We start from the raw sequence: 23,001 nt of genomic DNA, 5'->3' as shown, positions 1-23,001 counted from the left end.
ATTTAAAAACATAAATACATAGAAATATATCCTAGGATGGGAGGCAACTATATTGTTTAAGAATATAGGCACCAGGGTGGCTCAAACATCTGACTCTTGGTTATGGTGGATTGGGTGGCGATCTTAGGATCATGAGATCAAGCCCTGCCCTGGGCTCTGTGCTGGGCGGGGAGTCTTAAGATTCTCTCTCCCCAACTCCCTCTACCTCTCTCCCAACTCACACTTGCTCTCTAAAATAAATGTATCTTTAAAAAAAAAGTAATTCACTCAAAAAAACCTCTTGGAAATTAAAAATATGATAGCAAGAATTAAAACCTTGAAGAAAAAGTGTTAAGCTGAGAAAATAGAACAAAAGTAGAAAAAGGTTAGGCAATGGGATAAAAGATCAAATTAAACAGAGAAAGCAAAAGTGACAGTTAATAAGAACATAAAATCTGCTATAAATTGAAGACATGAATTTTAATTTAATGTCATTTATGTGTTAATTTTATGTGTCAACTTGGCTAGTGTGAAGCTGTAATCTATAAAAATATATATATATTACGTCTTCATCCACAAGTTCTAACTTGGAGCTTCCCAAACCCTTGGAATTTCCTGTTAAGAGTGAGAAAGGTGTTTCCTGTCATGTTAATAACACGACTTTTGGACTCCACCTAAAGAAGGTAGTTGGTTGTCAGAAGGTTAAACTTTTATCTCCCCCACCCCCCACTTCCAGAGAGACGAGACAAGGGCCTGGAGAATGAATGGAACACCAACAGCCAATGACTTAATCAATCATGACCACAATGAAGCCTCTATAAAAACCCAAGACAGGGTTCAAAGAGCTTCCACGTTGGTAAACACATGGAGGTTTGGGGCGAATGGCATGCGCTGATGGGGGAGGGAAGGGAAAGGATACCAGCTAGACGTGCTTGTACTCACCGACCTTTGTCTCACATTTTTTCCTTAAGCTCTTCTTTCTAGTTTATCTCTTAACTGAGGCAAATCGAAACCGTAACCACCCCTCAGGCAATGGTGACTGTCCAGACAAGACCTCTAGCCAGCTCAGGCCACCCAAATCAGTTTGAGTGTAACTCCTGATATGCGCCTGCCCAGATGAACCATGGAGTAACCCCTAGCATGACCAACTACTGTTACCTCATTATAATACTAAAACCTCTGCCCAAGCAGGAGCACAAGCCTCATTTACATAACATATAATGTATGTACAGGCATGTTTCCTTAAGGCACACACAGAGCCTTATACCAGCCTCTACATATGATAAGGTTTTTCTATCTAAATATTCATACTAATCCTAAATAAAACGACCCATTCACCCTTACTAGGAGAGTCACAGCATTCTCCGAGATCACCTTATTTGCTGCAAATGTAAGTTTCCTTTGTGCAACAACTTACCTGGTACAGTTTCTATCTGTGACTCACCAAGCAGCGAACTCATGTTGGTTCCGTGAAGAAGCTTCTCGCCCTTTACCTGGCCCTATACATGTCTTTCACCTGGCTGTTCCTGAGTTAGTTATATCCTTTTATAATAAACCAGTATCTGGTAAGTTAAATGTTTCTGAGTTCTGTAAGCAGCTCTAGCAAATTAACTGAACACAAGGAGGGGGTCATGGGAACTTGTGATTTACAGCCAACTGTTCAGAACAGGTAACGACCTGGACCTGCTACTGGCATCTGAATGGGGGTTGGGGGAGCAGTCTTGTAGGCCTGAGCCCTTAACCTATGGAATCTGACGCTATTTCCTTTTAACAGTGACAGACACTGAGTTGCATTCTTGGACATCCTGCTGGTGTCTGAGAATTGCTTGGCTGCTGTGTGAGAAACCCTCTCCTCTCCAACCCCACTAGGGTGCCTAGCTGTTTGGTCAAACACCAGCCTAAAAATTGATGTGATAATTAACATTTAAATCAGCAGACTTTGGGGCTGCCTGGGTAGCACAGTCGTTAAGAGTCTGCCTTCGGCTCAGGGCGTGATCCCGGTGTTCCGGCATCGAGTCCCACATCGGGCTCCTCCGCTGGGAGCCTGCTTCTTCCTCTCCCACTCCCCTGCTGTGTTCCCTCTCTCGCTGGCTGTCTCTCACATAAATAAATAAAAAAATCTTTAAAAAAAAAAATCAGCAGACTTTGAGAGAACTACCCTCTATAAAGTGGGTGGGCCTTATCCAATCAGTTGAAGGCCTAAGAGCAAAGAGATTTTATGAGTAGCTTCAAGATGGCAAGACCACCGCTTATCTGAATTTCCAGTTGGCTGATTTGCCCTGGTGGATTTGGATAGCTGCCACAATGACATAAGCTAATTCCTTAAAATAAACCTCTCTCTGTATATATCCTACTGGTTCTGCTTCACTCAAGGACCCCCCAACTAACACAGACTCTGGTACTGAAAGTGGTTCTAGAGGAAGAGAATCCTTTTTTTAAATTTCATAAACATTTTTAAATTTTTGAATCCAGTATAATTAACATACAGTGTGATATTAGTCTCAGGTATGCAATATAGCAATTCTATACATTACTCAGTGCTCATTCATAATAAGTATATCTTAATCCCCCCTTCACCTAGTTTACCCATCCCCCCAGACCCACCTCACCTCTGGTAACCATCAGTTTTTTTCTATTTAAGAATCTGGGTTTTTTATTTTTCTTTGTTCCTTTATTTCTTAAATTCCACATTGAGTGAAATCATAGGATAGCTATCTTTCTCTCATTTATTTCACTTAGCGTTACACCCTCTAGATCCATGTTGTTGAAAATGGCAAAATTTCACTCTTTTTTTATGGCTGAGTAATATCCCATTATACATGTGTATATATAGCCACTTCTTTACCCATTCATCTGTCGATAGACACTTGCGTTGCTTCCATAATTCAGCTATTATAAATACTGCTGCAATAAACACAGGGATGCATGTATCTTTTCAAATTGGTGTTTTCATATTCTTTGGGTAAATACCCACTAGTGGAATTACTGTATTATACAGTAGTTGTTTTCAATTTTTCAAGGAACCTCCATGCTGTCTTCCACAGTGCTGCACCAGTTTGCATTCCTGCCTACAGTGCAAGAGGGTTTTTCCTCCACATCCTCACCAACACTTGTTTCTTATATTTTTGATTTTAGCCACTCTAACAGGTGTGAGGTGGTAGCTCTTGCTTTTTTTTCCCCCCCATTGTGGTTTGACTTGCATTTTCCTGATGATGAGTGATGCTGAGCATCTTTCATGGGTCTGTTAGCCATGTGGAAGTCTTCTCTGGAGAAAGGTCTATTCATGTCTTCTGCCTGTTTTTTTTAAATTGGATTTTTTTTGGTGTTGAGTTGTAGTTTTTTATATATTTTGGATACTCAAACTTTACTGGGTATGTCATTTGCAAATATCTTTTCCCATTCAGATTGTTTTGTTGATTGTTTCTTTGCTTCACAGAAGTATTTATTTTGATATAGTTCCAAAAGTTTATTTTTGCTTTTGTTTCCCCTGCCTCAGGAGACAGAAAAAAGCTGCTATGGCCAATAACAGAAAAATTACTGCCTATGCTCTCTTTTAGGATTTTTATGGTTTCAGGTCTCACATTTAGGTCTTTAATTCATTTCAATTTTATTTTTGTATATGGTACAATAAAGTCCAGTTTCATTCTTTTGTGTTTAGCTATCCAGTTTTCCCAACATCATTTATTAAAGAGACTGTCTTTTTCCCATTGTATATTCTTGCCTCCTTTATCAAAGACAAATTGGCCAGAAAATTATGGGTTTATTTCTGAGCTCTCTATTCTGTTCCATTGATATATGCGTCTATTTTTGTGCCAGTACCATACTGTTTTATTACAGCTTTGTAATAGCTTGAAATCAGGGATTGTGATACCTCCAGTTTTGTTCTTCTTCAAGATTGTTTTGGCTACTCAGGGTCTTTTGTGGTTCCCTATAAATTTTAGGATTATTTTTTCTAGTTTCATAAAAAATGCTGTTGGTATTCTGATAGGAACGGCATTAAATTTGTAGATTGCTTTGGGTCGTAGGAAACATTTTAACAATATTTTCTCTCCCAAACCATAAGCATGAAATATCTTTCCATTTGTGTCATTTCAATTTATTTCATCAATGTGTTACAGTTTTCAGAGTACAGGTCCTTCACTTCCTTGGTTAAGTTTACTCCTGGTATTTTATTATTTTTGGTGCAACTGTAAATGGGACTGTTTGCTTAATTTCTTTCTACAACTTTATTATTAGTGTATAGAAATGCAACGGATTTCTCTACATTGATTTTATATCATGGGACCTTACTGAATTCATTTATCAGTTCTAGCTGCTTTTTGGTAGAGTCTTTAGGCTTTCTGTAACTGCAAATAGTAAAAGTTTTACTTCTTCCTTACTGATTTGGATGCCTTTTATTTCTTTTTCTTGTCTGAGTGCTGTGCTGTGGTTAGGATTTCCAGTAGTACGTTGAAAAAAAGTGCTAAGGGTAGACATGCTTGTCTTGTTCCTGATCTTAGCAGAAAAGTGCTCAGTTTATCATAAATGAGTATGATGTTAGCTGTGGGTTTTTCACATATGGTCTTTATTCTGTTGAGGTTTGTTCCCTCTAAACTTTCTTTGTTGAGGATTTTTCTCATGAATAGATATTGTACTTTGTCACATGCTTTTCCTGCATCTATTGAAATAGTCATGTTTTTATCCTTTCTCTTACTAATGTGATGTATCATGCTGATTGCTTTGCAAATACTGAGCCACCCTTATGTCCCAAGAAAAAAAAATCCCACTTGATTGTGGTCAATGATTTTTTAAATATATCGATGGATTCAGTGTGTTGATATTTTGTTGAGGAATTCTGCATCTATGTTCACCAGACATCCTGGCCTATACTTCTTTTTTTGTACTGTCTTTATCTGGTATTGGTATCAAGGTAATGCTGGCCTCACAGAATGAATTTGGAAGCTTTCCCTCCTCTCTTAGTTTTTGGAATAGTTTGAGAGGAGTAGGTATTAACTCTTCTTTTAAATGTTTGGTAGAATTCACCTGTGAGGCCTTCTGGTCCTGGACTTTAGCTTGTTGGGAGTTTGTTTGATTATGGATTCAATTTCATTGCTAGTAATCAGTCTGTTCAAATGTTCTATTTCTTCTTGATTCGCTTTTGGGAGGTTATGTGTTTCTGTGAATTTATCCATTTCTTATACATTGTCCAATTTTTTTTGCATTTAGTTTTTCATAATATTCTTATTAATCTTTTTTTTTTTAAAGTAGGCTCTACGCCCAGTGTGGAGCCCAACGTGGGGCCTGAACCCACAACCCTGAAATCAAGACCTGAGCTAAGATCGAGTCAGATGCTTAACTGACTAAGCCACCCAGGTGCCCCGGTCCTTCGTTATTTCTGTTGTGTCAGCTTTTATTTCTCCTCTTTCATTTCTGATTTTGAGTCCTCACTCTCTTTTTTTAAATGAGTCCAGTTAAAGGTTTACCAATTTTGTTGATTTGTTTTATTTATTTATTTAGAGACAACGTGCATGCACACATGCGTGAGCAGGGGAAGAGTAGAAGGAGAAAGAGAGAATCTCAAGCAGACATCCCACTGAGTGCAGAGCCTGAAGCCCAATGCGGGGCTCGATCTCATGACCCTAAGATCATGACCTGAGCCGAAATCATGAGTCATACACTTAGCCAAATGAGCCACACAGACACCCCTAATTCTGTTGATTTTTCAAAGAACCAGCTTCTGGTTTCATTGATATGTTGTATTTTTTTTCGGTTTCTGTTCTGTCTATTTCTACTCTACTCTATTATCTCCTTCCTACTGCTGGGTTTGGGTTTTGCTTGTTGTTTTTCTAACTCCTTTAGGCGTAAGGTTAGGTTGTTGATTTGAAATTTTTCTTGCTTCTTGAAGCAGGCCTGTATTGCTATAAACTTCCTAGAAGAGAATCTTAAGGATGAGTTTTCTGAATTGGTTCTGGGATTTCTGGAATTGTTTCTGTGATTAGATTTAAAGGCACTAATGTCTATTTTCAGTAGTAAGGAGAACACTGAAAGTCTATGGCATGATACGACAACAGAAATAGATAACAAAAATCACCAATGCATACTCCTGATCAAATACTTATTAAATAAGAGACAAGGTTCTGGTTCTCATGTATTCGATACCTTTGAATATTTCAAGCTAATGAACATGGAATTGGCTAGCTGCTTCTAACTGCACTGGATGAAGTTGAGAAACAGGGATGTGCTTAGGGATTCAAATTCCTAGCTCAAGCATCACATAAATGACCTGAAAGTTTCTATGACTGCTAGAAACCAAACCAGAGTCTCACCAAGGCCAACCTGGGTATAGGCACTGCTAAGTGCCATCTGCAAGCAGCAGAGACCAGCAGTAAGTCCCTGATATGGTACCATTCCCCAGGATCATCAGCCAGCTACCTCATGGCAGGTTCATTAAAATGGACCACTTCCATTATGGAAGTGGCAATGTTTTGGTCTTAATTGAATCAACACTCTGAATATGGATTTGCCTTCCCTGCATACAGTGCTTCTGTTAAAAAAATACCGCTTATGGACATATAGAATGCCTTATCCCAGTTACAGTTTTCCACACAGTAATTTCTTCTGAACAAGGAACTCACTTCTCAGCAAATGAAATGCAGCAATGGATCCATGCTCATGGAATTCACTGGTCTTACCAGGTGCCCCATCATCCTGAAGTAGCTGGCTTGACAGAATAGTGGAATGACAATAACAAACATTGGTGAGGTTGTGGAGAAACAGAAATCCTCACCTATCACTAGGGAACATAAATGTCACAGCCACTGTGGAAAACTCTTTGCCAGACTCTTTAATATATATTTACCATATACAATCTAGAAATTTCACTCGTAGATACCTACCCAAAAGAAATAAAAACATCCATCCACACAAAAGCTTGCCCATGAATATTCACACTATCATTATTCATGATAGCTAAAAAGTAGATTAACTGATAAATGGAAAAATCAAATGGATATTTCCATACAAAGAAATACCACACAAAGGAATGAAAATATTGATACATGCCACAACATGAATTAACCTCAAAATTATGCAAAGTGAAAGAAGCCAAACATAAAAACAAAAAACACATATTCTATGTACAAATTCATTTATAAAATGCCCAGAGAAGGAAAACCTATATGGATAGAATTGTACACTTGAAATGGGTGTATTTTGTAACATGTAAATTATGTCCCAATAAAATCATATTAATAATATATGCATCACAGCACTGGTCACAAAAGCCAAAAACTAAAAGCTACCCAAATACCAACAGTAAAATGAGTAAATCATACTTCCACAATGGAATACTATACAACAATGAAAATAAACAATCTCTAACAAACACAACCTAGAGAAACCTCACGTAATGGTGAGCAAAGAAGTCCTACCCAAGAGTATACACTCTTGGGGCACCTGGGTGGCGCAGTCGTTAAGCTTCTGCCTTCGGCTCAGGGCGTGATTCCAGCGTTTTGGGATCGAGCCCCACATCAAGCTCCTCTGCTGGGAGCCTGCTTCTTCCTCTCCCACTCCCCCTGCTTGTGTTCCCTCTCTCACTGGCTATCTCTGTCAAATAAATAAATAAAATCTTAAAAAAAAAAAAAGAGTATACACTCTTATTCCATTTATAAAGAATCCAAAAAATGGGAAAACAGATTTGTGCTGTTCAAAGTCAGAACGGTGGTAATACTTGGGGGTGGTCGATCAGGTTCTATTTCTTGAGCTGGGTGATGACTACATGACTGAGCTTGCCTTGTGAAAATTCACAAAGCTGTACATTTATGATAATTGCACTTCTGCATGGATATCATATATCTAAACAGACTTTCAAAAAGATGACCTGAAATGCTAGAAAAAAACCTGAGAATTATCAAGTGTCTTTTACTCAGGTTAAATTATAGAATATACATGTGTAGTAAGCAGGATTGGATATCCACCTTCCTCTCTCCTTAAAGAATCAATTTCACTCTTAGAAACATGGTGGGGTTCCTGATCAGTGCGAGCTTAAGGCTTTCAAAGTAGAGTCTGTGAACTCCCAAAGGTTACCAAGACCCTTTGAGAAGTCTGCCAGGGCAAAATTCTCCAAAAACCAACCAACCAACCAACCAACCAACCAACCAACCAACCAACCAACCAACGAAACCTGTACTGGAATTCTGATTTGGATTAGATTTCATCAGTAGATCAAAATGGGGAGAAATGTCATCTTAACAATATCAAGCCTTCAAACCCACGAATGTGGAACATCATTTGTTCCATTTACTTAAGTCTTTAATTTCATTCAACAGTGTTTCGTACTTCAGGTCTTGTAAGATTTATCCTTAAGTAGTTCATATTTTTTGATGCTACTGTAAATGGTGTAATTTTTTCATTTTTAATTTCAGCGTTTTTGTTGCTAATATACAGAAATACAATTGATTTTTGTATGTTGATCTTGCATCACGTGAGGCGGCATTAAGACACCTTGTGGCTTTTGCCTTCAATCTTTTTGGAACACTGCTTTGAGACCACCATGACATGAAAATGTCTAGAATGAAAGACCAACAAGAGGGGGAACAGCTCAATGGAGAAATAACAAATTTTTGTATTTTAAACCACTGAGTTTTTGGATGGTTTGTTATAAAGCAACAGATACCTGACAGAAGAGTTTAGGAAGAGTCACAGTAAAGAAAATAGGGTTTAGAAATTCTCAAACAGGCAAAGTCACAAACAGAAATCAGCCAATAGGAAGCTAGGAGACAAGCTGGGAGCTTAACTAGGACCAAAGCAGAATGAGGTGTATAGGCAGAAGACACAACCACAGTTACCTCTAAGACAATTACTTGCACTGAAGTTTAAATGGGTCTTTGCCTTTGCCCTGATGTAGTTAGATCAATCTGGCTAGTTTTAATTCAGAGGAGCTTGATCCTTCTTGGATTGAAAAGGTCAAGGGGCATGATACCAGAGCTAATTCCTTTTTATCTGAGCTTCTTGTCTACTCCTGTTTCAGTCTTCTTCCCCCAGGGCATTCTGCTGCGCCTCTCAAGTGGTTATGGCAGGAACTGGATCTCAATATAAAATAATTACTATGAAGTACAAAATAAACTTACAACTGTTGTCTGAGATGGTTTCTATATAAGTTAAATCAAAATAGGCAAATTTTACAAAGTTATTTCTTTTTATGTAAGGGACAGAAAGACTCATTTATCTCAATGACAAAACATCCCATAACTAAAGTGAGCTGATAAACCCACGCGCTCTCTAAGCCCATGTCACAATCCACATATATGTGACGCACGTCTCTACTTCTTAGAAAACTAGAAGAGAGAGGAAGAATGACAGGAGGTCTAGATACCTGAACTAAAAACGGTTTAAAGGACATGGGGCATTCCCAACAAGGAACCAGATGTCTGAGTAGATCCTTCTCATACTGAGAGAAATAATATAGTTCGGGCTACCTTAAGATAAAGGCCTAGAAAGAAAGGAGGATAGATAAAATGCTATGTACTGTCAGCCATTTGGATACAAACATTATCCTAACAGTCAGAAACTCCAGTTTCTGAAACCTGATCAGGTGTATTTCTATAATTAGCTCTGCTTTGTTTCCCATAAATAATTAGTAAAGTCCATTTTGAAATATTCCAACAATAGCAGTATTAAGTCAAGAAAAGTGAGGCTCTTTTTTAACTTCTATTTAAGCCAACTTCAGAAGCGTATCATTTAATTTGTGAAGAATGCTTCAGTTGAAAGTGAATTGAGAGTTAAGACTGAAACTAAGTATATGCCTTTTTTAACCTAGTGAATCTCCTTCCAGAACACTTCTATTCAAAACCAGTAGGATTTTATTTTAACTAGGGAAACCAGGTTATCGGCAAGCAGACTCAAAATCTTTCAAGAAAGAATTGTGAAAATGAAGCCCTGAGTAACTTCTCCCATCGTCCTTTTGTACAAAAACTAAATGGTAAAAATTAAAGTTAGATTTTTCTCAATGGAGTGGGAAAAACAGGTGGAAATGACTCTTCTATGTATTTAAGAATAACACAAATATTGTTTAAGGGTACTGGAAATGACAGAATAAGAAATAATCCAAGGTATTCCAACAAAGGAAAAACAAAATATTCTGATGAAATCAAAACTATAAAAACTATTAAAAGTAAATAAATGCTATTTTTTCTAAGAAAGAGGGGCGCCTGGGTGGCTCGGTCAGTTGGGTGTCCGCCTTCGGCTGAGGTCATGATCTCCGGGTCTTGGGATTGAGCCCCATGGCAGGCTCCCTGCTCAGCAAACGGTCTGCTTCTCCCTCTCCTTCTGCCCCTCCCCCTGCTCATGCTGTCTCTCTCTTTCAAATTAATAAATAAATAGAATCTTAAAAAAAAAAAAAGGAACACAGAGCTATTATCTATAAATTAGATCAATGAAAACAAAAACTGAGGATTTGATCCAGGAAGGAAATATCAAAACAAGCTAATATTTCAGAAATTATGTTGATTACAAACTAAGTCAGTCAAATAGTCAAAGCTCTGAACAATGTAAGTAAGTTCCCAGATCTGTTATGAACTTATTTGATGACTCTGTCTAGGCAAACTTTTCTAAATATTACTATCCCATCCATAACAAGAATAACTAAAAACAGTAAAATTATTTTGAATAAAAGGTGAGACCCAGAGTTTCATACAAATTTTCAAGCACCCCGTGATTCAAAATATGTTTTCCACAAATTCTAATTTTATGAACTATCCATTAAAAAGTGGGGGGGGGGGCTATCTTAGTCAATTAAGTTAGGTAGTTACTGCATATTTTGGTACTTATATTGCTTTTTTTTTTTTTAAGATTTTATTTATTTGTCAGAGACAGAGCAAGTGTGCACAAGCAGGGGGAGTGGCAGGCAGAGGCAGAGGGAGAAGCAGGCTTCCCACTGAGCAAGGAGCCCAATGTGGGACTCGATCCCAGGACCCCGGGATCACGACCTGAGCTGAAGATAGACGTTTAACCAACTGAGCCACCCAGGCGTCCTGGTATTTATAGTGCTTATTTCTCACAATTGAAATCTCTTGAGAGGTCCTGCAATAATAAACTAGCACACTGATGACTCAAGCACCTACCACATTTGACTCTAATACTCATTATTCCATGAAACACATGAAACTCACTTTAGTAAACATTAAGATATTATAGTCTCCTTTTTTAAATAAGGCTTTATCTTGCACAGTTTTAGCTATAGACTCCTTTTTTTAATAAGGCTTTATCTTGCACAGTTTTAGTTGGAGATTTGAAAGTGAAAGAAAATTAGTGGATAAAGTAACACTAGAATTACTAATAAACTACACTGAGGCAAACTATCGCTATACTTCATTACCATAAGACTAATATTGGTTGAAAACAGAAAACAGAATGAAAAGATAAAGCCAAGTTAAAAAGGACCCTGCCAGGCTCCATCCCTCAAAATTTCTGCTAACATTCTTGGAAACTCCACTGTGATTATGATAGTCCTCCGGCAGTGGTAAACTAAGCTTTCATGTTTCAAGTTTTCCCCTTTTTGCTTTTTCTGCGTGGGATGCTTTTCATCTGGCTATCTATTTGCATATTCAGGTCTCAGCTCAAAGATCACCTTCTCAAGGGGCGCCTGGGTGGCATAGCGGTTGGGCGTCTGCCTTCGGCTCAGGGCGTGATCCTGGTGTTGTGGGATCGAGCCCCACATCGGGCTCCTCCACTGTGAGCCTGCTTCTTCCTCTCCCACTCCCCCTGCTTGTGTTACCTCTCTCACTGGCTGTCTCTATCTCTGTCAAATAAACAAATAAAAATCTTTAAAAAAAAAAAAAAAAGATCATCTTCTCAAAAGACATCTCCCCTTGACATCTTAACTTCATCAAACACTATATCACATTATTTTAATCAAGTAAGTGTTTAATGGCACTGATTTGATTATCAGCACAATCTATTATCTAGAATGGTGCTGGACACATAATGGGATGCTCAACAATTACTTGTTCAATGAATAAACACTATTTTTGCAAATTTCCATTTGTTTTTATATATACCCATCAGGATTAAATATAGCAAGAACAGGGACCACTATTACTTCAGTGTGAAGAATGAACGTGGCACTTGGCAACTTAATAATTTTAAAACAACAGCAAGTTGCTTTTTTTGTGTGAGCAAAATTATTTGTTCAAACATGTCAAAGGTTCTTATTTTTGACTGAAGGAAAGTATATGATTTCAAGTTATTTGGAGTAAGTAAGAAAAAAAACAAACCTGAAAACATGCTGTCCATATTTATGAAACAGAGAGCTAGTCACTATCTCTAGAAAATATCAAAATCTGTTCAAAGTTTTGAAAAAACCAACCTCTGAAAAAAGTACAAGTTACTTCAGTTAAAATTCAGTAGACTGAACATGAAAACTCTTCCTAACAGAACAACTTTCTGAAAAGTGACAAGAAAAAGGGAAAGAATTGAGGTGAATTCTAAGAGAGCACAAGAAAAAGTGACCACCACAGCTTCCATTTCTTTATTCCCTGATCCAGTTGTTTAAATGTATCTAAGAATCAATCAGTTCTTATGTACCTATATACTAGTCAAAGTTGAACAGCTACCATAATAGATAAACCAAAAGAGATGAAGATGAGAGTTGGAGAGTATTTTTTCAACAGTTTACAGCTACCTTTTACTGCGTGTTCATTGGATTCCAGGTATTGAATTATTTGCAGTAGAAGGCAGAACTTGAATTCAAACCCTGAGCTCTAACCCTAGATCCGGAGCATTTAACGAGTGAATCAGAGCAGGACTGATTTTGAGATTGAAGTTACCCAGAATGCAGTTTTAATCTCGCCACAGCTGCACAACTACGTAACAAGCCAACTTTTCTGGTTTAAGGCATCTACACAAAGAGCAATTAATTTATCTCCAATGGGGATTCAAAATTTCCAACACATCCTCCCAGTTCTCCTCAAGGCAACCCAAATAATTTCTTTATACATACTCTTTAGACACATGAAGTAATTTTAGTTTGATAAAGGCAGGTTGGGGGTTTTGTCTTGTTTTAATAAAAGCTCTGGTACTTGACTGCCACCTGTCTCTACATTTTCATCACATCATAACATTTCAAAATGACCTCTGCATAAGGAGCACAAGACCTTCCATTCTTGGCAAAGATACCCTATTTTTCAAGTAACAGCAGCAACAAAACTGAAAATTTGTTAGACAAATTAGTCATGCAAAGTTTTCTACACAAAAAATTTGCCTAGAATACTCCTGCCTAGTAAACTATGAAATACTAGCCTCAGATTCTAAAATTCAGAGGAAAAAAAAAAACCTGATCACCGATAGCTAATTATTTACAAAGCAGCCACCAATTCAAGTTACTGGTTCCCAACCACAGTACCATTCTTCTAGGTAGCATAAAATCCAGGTTTTTTTTTTTTTTTTTAAGATTTTATTTATTTGACAGAGAGAGAGCCAGCGAGAGAGGGAACACAAGCAGGGGGAGTGGGAGAGGAAGAAGCAGGCTCCCAGTGGAAGAGCCTGACGTGGGGCTCAATCCCAGAACTCCGGGATCACGCCCTGAGCTGAAGGCAGACGCTTAATGACTAAGCCACCCAGGCGCCCCTAAAATCCAGGTTTTAAACTTGCCTTATGCATGTTATATATGTTACATATTCTCAAAGCATTCTTTGTGAAGGGAAAAAAAATCTTAATTTTTTTATATATAAACACATCCACATATATAATAAATTGGCCAACCCCCAGTTATTAAGTAGATTTCTGTTAGACATAATAAATGAAATATGCTTAGGAGTATATCTGTTCAAGTTTTAAGAAGGATGCTGCATATTTGAATTTAGCATCAAGAAATGCAGCCAATAACTAGAAAAAATATAGCATTTTTAATACAAATATATTTTATACGAATAATGAATGAGCAACCGGCCCAGCATATTAGGGGCAATTTTAATAACCCAATCTGCAAAGCCAGAATGTAATCTTTTTAAAGAAGTATTTAAAAAGAAAAAGGTGGACATTAGCTTTCCTTTGTAATCCAGATAAACAGAAGACTATATTTAATACACACATCTAGTTTGGTAAAACTCTAGAGAAACAACCAAATGATCCCATTTAATTGTTCACCAGGCTGCAATCTTAGAACACTTCTTTCTGCATTCTTCAAACTGCTTTTATAACTGGAGTGTCTACCAGTACCAAGATTCTGTCTACGCTCTACTCTCTGTGTTGTGTATCACTCCTCTCATTACTTTACTAAAAACGCAAATAGCTAAAAACAAATTGTAATAAACTGACATTAAATAATCTGATTTCCCATTATTAGGTTTCCAAATAATGCCAAAATGTTTCACCAGCCCAAACCTATTAGCTAAACAGGGTCTAACTACTCCAATTATTATTATTTTTTAACTAAACGAAGGTCACTTTTAAATGGAAATGATCTGAATTATCAGGCTGAAGCTCATTCTATTTCCTATCAGATCATAAAATAATCAGTGTTAATATACATGATAGATTAAGAATGACCAAGTCTTACCTTTGTCAGTTGTAACTTTGTCTACACATCTGAAAGAAATGAGAACCAAATATTAAATGAACAATCTTGCATACTTTCCTAAAACACAGGTATTTATCTCTTTCAGGTTTGTCTTCAGAGTGATGCAGAAAGCATCTAGAGTGGTGTGGTCAACAGAACTTTCTGCAGTGATGAAAATATTCTATGTCTGCACTGTCCAATATGATAGTCACATGTGGCTGGCTACTAGTGCTTGAAACAGCCTATTTGTAATTGAGGAAGTGAATTTTTAATTTTAATTAATGTAAATTTAAATAGATATCATGTAGCTATCATATCTGACAGCATACAGCTACAGTATCATTCAAAAAGTTTCTAAGTGTAAAAAAAAATAGAAAGAAAATATTGCTGATTTTGTTATATTAAGTGGTTATATATGAAAATGTCCTTGTTTTACCAAACGCAGTAGCTAGGGGTGAAATAATGTTTGAGATTTCCTCTAAAATACTTCAGCAAAAAAAAAGGTGGGGGGGGACAGGGAGATAAAGGTAATAAGCATGGCAAAATCTTGATAACTGCTAAATCTAGGGTAAATACTGGGCATTTCATTATACTATTTTTTCTACTTTGTGTATACTTGACAATTTTCAGAATAAAAATTTAATGAACCTAACAGAAAACCCCAAATTATTCATTGTTATACCCAAGTCAAAATCTATTTCTACAAAGGCAAAAGACTGGACCTCAGAATTTAATGTAACTTGTACTTCACAAATAAGCAACAGTAAAGAGTCTAACATGTTATAAACTGTTAAAAAATGTTATTCTCATGTTTTAAATTTGGTAACACTTCATTCATAACTGTTGAGCACAGCATAATGAACCTCTACCCTAGAGCCATTACCCAAATGCAGAAGTCCACAGGTCTTGGATCTTTATTATAAAGATGTCACATGCTACCTCTGAGCTGGTACAAAGTTTTGGGTTTTTGTTGTTGTTGTTTTATTTTTTGAAAGTAAACCTGATGTAAACGAGGACTGCTATGTTAAAGAAGAATACCCAAACAAATAGAGAACCAAAGCCGATACAAATTCTGTTCTCTTTAGAAAGAACAGCTGTCATTTTCTCATCCCACTTTTTTAAAAGCTGGGTATTACTTTATTTTAAATTATATCATTAATGTCCCAATTAATAATTAACACAAAACAACCAATCATCTTATAAAGAGAAGTACAGATATAATACCTAAATTTTGAAACATTACACAATAAACTTCCCTCCAAAAACCTTTTGGAATGGGAAGATGTTTTCTATTACCACACTGATTGCCCTGGGAGGAAAACTCAGAATTTTAAACTTATACAACTGGAATTTTCTCCAAAGAGCCACAAAAGCTGTTTCAATTCAGAGTATTACTTCCTTTTCATTCTCACTACCCATGACATTCACCTTTTCCTTACAAAAGGATATAGCAAGGAATTGTCACCCGAAGGTTTACTTCCATTTTACCTTAAGCAAGAAAATAAGCAAAAACGGAATTCCATATCCCAGAAAATAGAGCAATATTTGTTTCCTTCATTTGGAACCTACCTGAACCTGTAGGAGTACCTCTAAGAATACAGTTTTAGCCAATGAGGTTACTCAATAGCTAAATTGGAAGTTTAAAAAAGTATTTATTGAAGTTTTATATGAAATGCATTGGATATGAAATGCAGAGGATTATCATGGTAGAATGAAAAGAAGCCTTTTTGCAATTTAACCTAGTCTTAGTTTAACAATTAGTTTCCATATTAGTAGAAGGCATGGGTGTTTTAGCTTTATGAATGAGAAAAAATTGGTACTATATACATTTAAAATTGGGCATGCATATAAACATCTGCATTTAAAATATAAGAATCTGAACTCCGGAGTTGATGGACCAAAATACAGCAAATGATGAGCCTAATTCTTTAGCAGTACTGACATACATAACCTTTCTTCAAATTTGGTTTATATTTCCTCATAATTGGCTTTAAGTGTAATTTAAAAATGATTTTAGCATTTAACTTTATGCCTTTCTCTTGAGCAAATTCACTAAAAAAATTATTTCCTTTCACAAGGATTTCCTGCTCTTTTCATTAACTTTTGAATGTTTCAATGCAAATGAAAACATTGTGATAAACATAAGTGTGTATAAAAACTAACTTTATCATTTACACACATTTATGTTTGTAACAAATCAAATTACCAGTTAGAGATGAAGCCACAGATTTAAAGAGCTGAAGTCTGTATTGCATGGAGCACTGGGTGTTACACACAAACAATGAATCACAGAACACTACATCAAATACTAATGATGTACTGTATGGTGACTGACATAACTTAATTAATAAATAAATAAATATAAACAAATAAATAAATAGCTGAAGTGACTTGCCTGAGGTCACTCACTGAGTAGAAGGCTGAGACCAGAAACTTTCTGACTATATAGTCCAATGTTTTTTCCACTGCACTACTTTGCCTTCTAGCAGAAAAAGAAGTTTCAGTCAATCCAAACCTCTGTATTTACTGACCTTTTAAACTACTGTACATTTTGCTGTCTCTTCAATCAAGAGAAACAAATGTAGGTGAAACAGCTATTACTGAGAATTTATAGGAGGAAATAGTGGGATATGGTAAAAGAACCTGAACAGAACAAGTACTTAAGATAGAGATAAATCTCTTACTTCCTTTTTAAAAAGGGTCACATGTTGTTAGGAAAATAGAGAAGGTCAGAAGGTACTTGACCAGGATTCAGTAAACTGATACTCAAAATCTCATGTAATGTCTTCAAGGATTAAACTAAATGTCTTTTAGTTTTAAAGTTTATCACTTTTGAAAATCTGTAAACCCTGCGTACGTTTGACAAACCTCCACTAATCTAATGCATCTTCCCCTCATACTACAAGGTCCTTGAAGATAAGGGCAATGTCTCATTTACCTTTATAAAGCCCATCAAGCACAGTACCAGGCCCAGTTACTGCTCAATCATGATTTACCTAGCTGAAATGCTTTAGAACTCTTTTGATTTCCAGGGCAAGCAGTAAACTGAAAACGTGTAAAAAATAAATTATCACTATGAAAATTTATTTTAACAATCTGTCAAAACTGTGTAACTTAAAATACATAATCAAGAGACAGTTTTAAGGCTAAGAGAAGGTAAAAGAACACTACTATCTTTTATATTGGATGTGAGAAGGAGGGACATTAAGAATTAAGACTCTCTCTCTCCCCCCACGGGGTATAACATGGAGAAAAAAACTGAAGGGGGGCGCCTGGGTGGCACAGCGGTTAAGCGTCTGCCTTCGGCTCAGGGCATGATCCCAGCGTTATGCGATTGAACCCCACATCAGGCTCCTCCGCTATGAGCCTGCTTCTTCCTCTCCCACTCCCCCTGCTTGTGTTCCCTCTCTCGCTGGCTGTCTCTATCTCTGTCGAATAAATAAATAAAATCTTTAAAAAAAAAAAAACTAAAGGGATTTAATTGAGTCATCTTCATCCAAGTTCAACTGCTTTAACATTTATAATGTAGAAATAAAAAGACTCCTGAGTACTTTTTTCCCAAGTTACAAACAAACAATAAAATGGAAAAAAACTACTGCATTAGGTGTCATTACCCTAAGGTATCATTTCTATAGGTAAAACTAGTAGAAGAGTGGGAGGAAAATGTGGCAAGGAAATCTAGGCATATTTTACTCTCAAATGGGTAAGTGAGGATGGAAGGGCATTTAAAAAAATGTATTATTAAACTTCCCAGGTATGGCAACAGAAATCAATAAAGAAAAATTCCAATGCTGCAGCGTTTACGTGAAAATCACTACACACCACTTATATCTCTATCATTCTACCACCACTCAAAACAGTAATTTTTAACGAATATTGTATGTATTATGTTCCAGGCTTTGTGTTAAGTGCTTCACATGCTATACTTCTCCCCAATTCATCTCATAAGGATTAACATTATTTCCTACAGATAATGAAAATAAGGCACGTGCAGTTTAACGAATTTGTTCAAGGAATTTAATCCGAGTAAGGGTAATGACAGCTCCTTTCAAGGTGAGATGAAATATACAGAAACTTAAAATTTTTGTGACTGTGAAATTCATCTATAGCAATTAGAATCCTAACTGCAGCCAAGTGATTTGTAAGTACAGATCTTTGTTGTCCACAGAAGTGTACTTTACAAAATAAATTCTCTAAATTATGTTAACTTAGATAACACTCAAAAATTTGAAGCACAACTAATACCTCAATATGATACCTTTGAATTTTCTGAGAAGCTTCTAAGGCAAGCAAGTCACTGACTTAATTCTTAATTTTGGAACAGGTATGTTTCAAGTTTTAAATGTGATATACGCCAAATCTTGCCATAATCTCTATGATAGGGGCACTTTAAACTCAAGTCACAAATGATGTTTTCAGTAACGAATGCAATGTCCTAATATGATTAATTTTTACAATTTACAAAAACATGCACTTCAGTATTTTTAACATAGGAACATTTTAATACTAACAATTTAAAATATGTATGTTCCTGGTCCCTCCATTATCTCTAGGTATAGAGTAACTCCTTTCAGAGTAGTCTAATTTTTAAGGACGAAGTTCCTATATTAAAACATAAGCACAAGCAGACAAGCAAAAACTAAAAAAGCAAAAAAACACTAAAAAAAATACCCAGTTAATTCTGTTGTATGAAAGACGACACTTAAAATTGGCAGAGCCACGTTTTAACCGAAGTACCAGATTTCTAAAACAAGTGAAACGTGATGTGAAAATTTAGCAGAGCGGAAAAAGATATATGAAGCTACTAGTACAACTGGCTCTTGAGCTAATTAATGGGGGGGGGGCACACACACTTTTGAAGGCTAAGACTGTACTGTTGATTTCCTAATGAGGATGTGATGTAATACTGGAGAGCCGCTGTACGAGGGGAAGGGACAGGCTGACAAAGGGAGTGCAGACGCCAGAGTGCTGGCGAAGCCTGCGGCGGCAGGGAAGGGGAGGGTCACTAAGGAGCAGAAGAGGTGTATCTCACAAAGGACAACTTCAGGGAGAGGGGAAGTGGCCCCACAGACAGAGGACACGGGGGGGGGGGAGGGCCAAAGAGCAGCGATAAGACAGCTAGCAGGGGAGCGGTGTGACATCTGGCGTGCGAGCCGGCAGGGGGCAGAGCAGGCAGGATGTCACGTGGAGTGGGCGCTACGGGAGCCGAGAGGGTTGCGTGCGGACAGAGGGGGGTCTTTCCCACCGCCAGAAAGACTGCGTTACTCACAGGAGTCGCGGACTCTTCTTGGCCTGAGCTGGAGACGGGGGCTTCGCGGCCTGGGACTGCTGCCCTGAAGCGTCGGGAGGCCTGGCGCTGGGGCTGCTCCGACGACGACGGGGATACTCGGCCTTCCTCCGGCGAGACACAGCGGCGGCGGCGGCGGCCGCAGCGGCCCGGCCCCGGTCCCGACCTCCCCTCAGCACGCGGCTGCTAGTGGTCCCCGCAGGCGCCGCCGCCGCCGCCTCAGGGGGCTGTTGTTGGGGCTCCTCTGGAGCCGCCTTGGCCGCCGCCGCCTCTCCCCCTTCCTGGTCCTGCTGCTCCGGGGGTCTCGGCTCTTCCGTCTCCCCCGGCATCGGGGCTCGTCCGTCCCCCACCCCCTCGTCCCAGGCGGCGGAGGCGGAGACGGCGGCGGCCGCGGCGCTGCTCCCCCCGCCCCCTTCGCCTCCCGGAGCGTCCGGCAATCTCACTCTGCGCTCCTCTTTCCCCCCTCCCCTCCGCCCGGCTCCGAGGGCGCCCCCCCCGCCCCCTGCCACTCAAAGGCCCTCTACCGCTGGCGGCGCGCGCGCGCCCGCCACAGACGTTCAGCGGACCAATCGGAGAGGAGGGACGGCTTCTTCGCCCTGCCCCTCGTGGTCTCTCACGCAGCGACGTCCGGGTTCCCTCCCCCACCCCTTCCTTCAACCAATCAGGAAACGGCTCTAAGGGAGCGCGCGAGGTTTCCTTCCCCGCGCACCCGTTCTCACCGTTAAACGGCTGCGTCTCGCGACAATCCTAAAGTGACCTTCCTCCACCCCCACCCCCCGCGCCACGAGCTCAACGCGCGCTAGGGGTAGTGGGAGGAGCAGGTCCCGCGAGGAGATTGGTGGGAGGAAAACGCACCTTTTTCCCCCGCCTCGCTCGCACCCTAAACTGGCTGCGCGCGCACCTGCCTCCCTAAGGAGCCGCTAATGCCACAGGGCTCTTTCTATCCTTCTTCCTTAAGCCGCGGAAGTAGCCTTGGCGTTCTTCTGCCTCCACCCCGATCCCACTTTCCTGTCTGTGGCCTTTCTGTCCCCAGCGCCGCCAGGTCTTGCGGGAAGAAGGGGGAAATTTTTTGAGTTGTCGCTTCTCCTTTAAGAAAAAAAACCCCGTCGACTGCCGGATGAAAGTCTCTGAAAAAATGGCGGCGGTAGAACAGAGGCGGGGTCGTGAGGGCAAGGAGGGCCCGCCTCTTGGCGCATGCGCAGAGTTAACTTGTTAAAAGGCATCTTGGGAAATGAAGTCCTAAATATCCTAAGCTTTAGGGGAAAAAAAGATGAGGAACCAGAGGCGGAGAGGATGCTGGGAGGTTTTTGACTGATGCACGATGGGAAAGGTAGTTTATTCTTTCTGTAATCAGCGTTTGCTCTTTCAGGGAGGTAGTGTTTCCGGGTTAGGCCGCGACTCCCTCACAGATCCGAGCAGAAATGGCGAGCCAGTTGCTGGTCGGGATACCTTGGGATAGTTTCCCCGACTTTTTCAGTTGGTGTTGGCTAAACATTACGTGGGTGGCCACGTTCGTAGCCCTTAGTTTGTATTGGTTACTTCGCACCTCCTAGCGTTCATGCCTGCAGTATTCGCTTCGTCATCCTGTGTGTGACTCACTAACCTGTGAGCTTCTGGAGGTCGGGACTGAATCTGGATCCGTCGGGTGCTCGGGGCGTAGCACAATGCCCACCACTCATTTGGTTCCTAATAAAAGTCTGGAAAGAATTGTAGAGTTGCTATTCTACTAGATGTTTTCGGTGCCAAGGAGCTGGCGTCGGCTGCTTAACTTGACTGTGGTCCCTGGGCTGCAGGGAAGGGGGAAGGGTTGTTAGCGTGATTCTGTGACCTACTCACAGAAACCGAAGGCCGCCTTCCTACTCCCTGCCTCAAAACCACTTGGCTTCTGTGGTTTTGAATGTTTCTGATGCACAGGAAGCACAGACTAGCAACTTTGTCAGAAATTACTTTTCTGTCCACTAGCGCGTGCAACTGAATTATCCTAATGCGTCAAATGGGAATTTCCATTTATTTTCCAAGTTGCGTTCATTGACAGCGGTGGGCCTCCAGCATTCCTTCTTTTTTTCCTTTCATGCATTATATAATAAGGGAGAGATTTGAAAGAACCGTTTTTACCCCTGGAAAATAAAGCATCTGGGGTTAACCCCCCCCCCAACAGAAAGCGGATGGAAACAAGATCTAGGGATCCAATTTTAAATTTCACATTAATCATTCATTTAAACTGCAGATAGAGTCTAATATTTGCAAGCCAAGTACTGAAGTGCTTATTTCCTTTCAAAGTTTTGGCTCAGTTACCACCACAGATTAGGCAAATGTTTTATATTTGTCATTGAGTGTTCACTTTCATAGGACTAGTGGCATTTCAGTTGTAAAAACTGTGGATTAGTGTGGATGGGAATCTTTTCAAACCCATTTGGACTTTTGGAACAGACTTTTGGAACAGCACTGACATCCAATGGTTGCTCAAAGTAATGCAGAGTGGGAATCTCCTTTTTATTAAAAAAAAAAAAATCTTAGTATCACAATGGAGTGGGAGAATGAATGATTCCTTTACTTCACCCTGAAAAAAGACCAGGTATTGCAGAGGAAAGATCACAGGACTGAAACTAACTCTGGATTATAGTAAATAGTAAAGCTACCTATAATTCTGTTATCTTTAGTTAGTACTATTCCTTGAATCTATTTCGCCACTGGTGAAAATGGAGATATTATGTTTCACAGAGCCATAATTACAGTTCTTTACATACTGCTTTCTTATAGTAGGCCTTTTGTAATTGTTTTATTTCATTAGAGGTGAATGAAATGGTAAGCGGTAAAAAAGGTGAAAGTTAATCTCAGAGTCCCTTTTCAGAGGAACTGCTATTGGGCAATATAACTAGGCAGAAATTGTGCTTCCCTGAGACATCTGCAGCTTAACACCTTGTGTCTTGTCTTCCAGTTTCATCTTTCATGATCGTTATAGTTGCGTTTTAGACCACAGAAATAACCAAGCCCTGAAAATCCAAATATGACTGCTACTCTGCCCTGCTTTTAATGGATTTACAGTCTATTCAGGAAAGCAGGTAAGCATAATTTCTGGATCATTAAGTAAATAAAGACAGCAAAATGAATTGGGTGCTGGCTAACTCTGATGGAAATTTTATGAAGGAAACCATTTCCATGGTCATCAGCTTTACACACACAAACACACACACACACACAC

General features: G+C 39.1%; 1 protein-coding gene across 2 annotated transcripts in view; it reads right to left on the bottom strand.

Moving 5' to 3' along the window:
• The window catches only part of ZFP91 (ZFP91 zinc finger protein, atypical E3 ubiquitin ligase), a 46,917-nt gene extending 26,649 nt beyond the window's left edge, over nucleotides 1-20,268 (bottom strand). For both annotated transcript variants that reach the window (XM_034645712.1, XM_034645713.1), the window contains exons 1-2: nucleotides 19,782-20,268; nucleotides 14,513-14,541 (exon numbers count right to left, since the gene is read on the bottom strand). In XM_034645712.1, the coding sequence (XP_034501603.1) occupies nucleotides 14,513-14,541; nucleotides 19,782-20,128 (376 nt within the window). In that variant the 5' untranslated portion in view covers nucleotides 20,129-20,268. The remainder of the gene's footprint in view (nucleotides 1-14,512; nucleotides 14,542-19,781) is intronic.
• Nucleotides 20,269-23,001: the final 2,733 nt, after the last annotated feature.

The sequence above is a fragment of the Ailuropoda melanoleuca genome, chromosome 16, assembly GCF_002007445.2.
Source record: "Ailuropoda melanoleuca isolate Jingjing chromosome 16, ASM200744v2, whole genome shotgun sequence".
Classification (NCBI taxonomy): Eukaryota; Metazoa; Chordata; class Mammalia; order Carnivora; family Ursidae; genus Ailuropoda; species Ailuropoda melanoleuca.
Note: the sequence above shows the minus strand (reverse complement) of the source record. Positions and strands in the feature narration are given on the sequence as shown.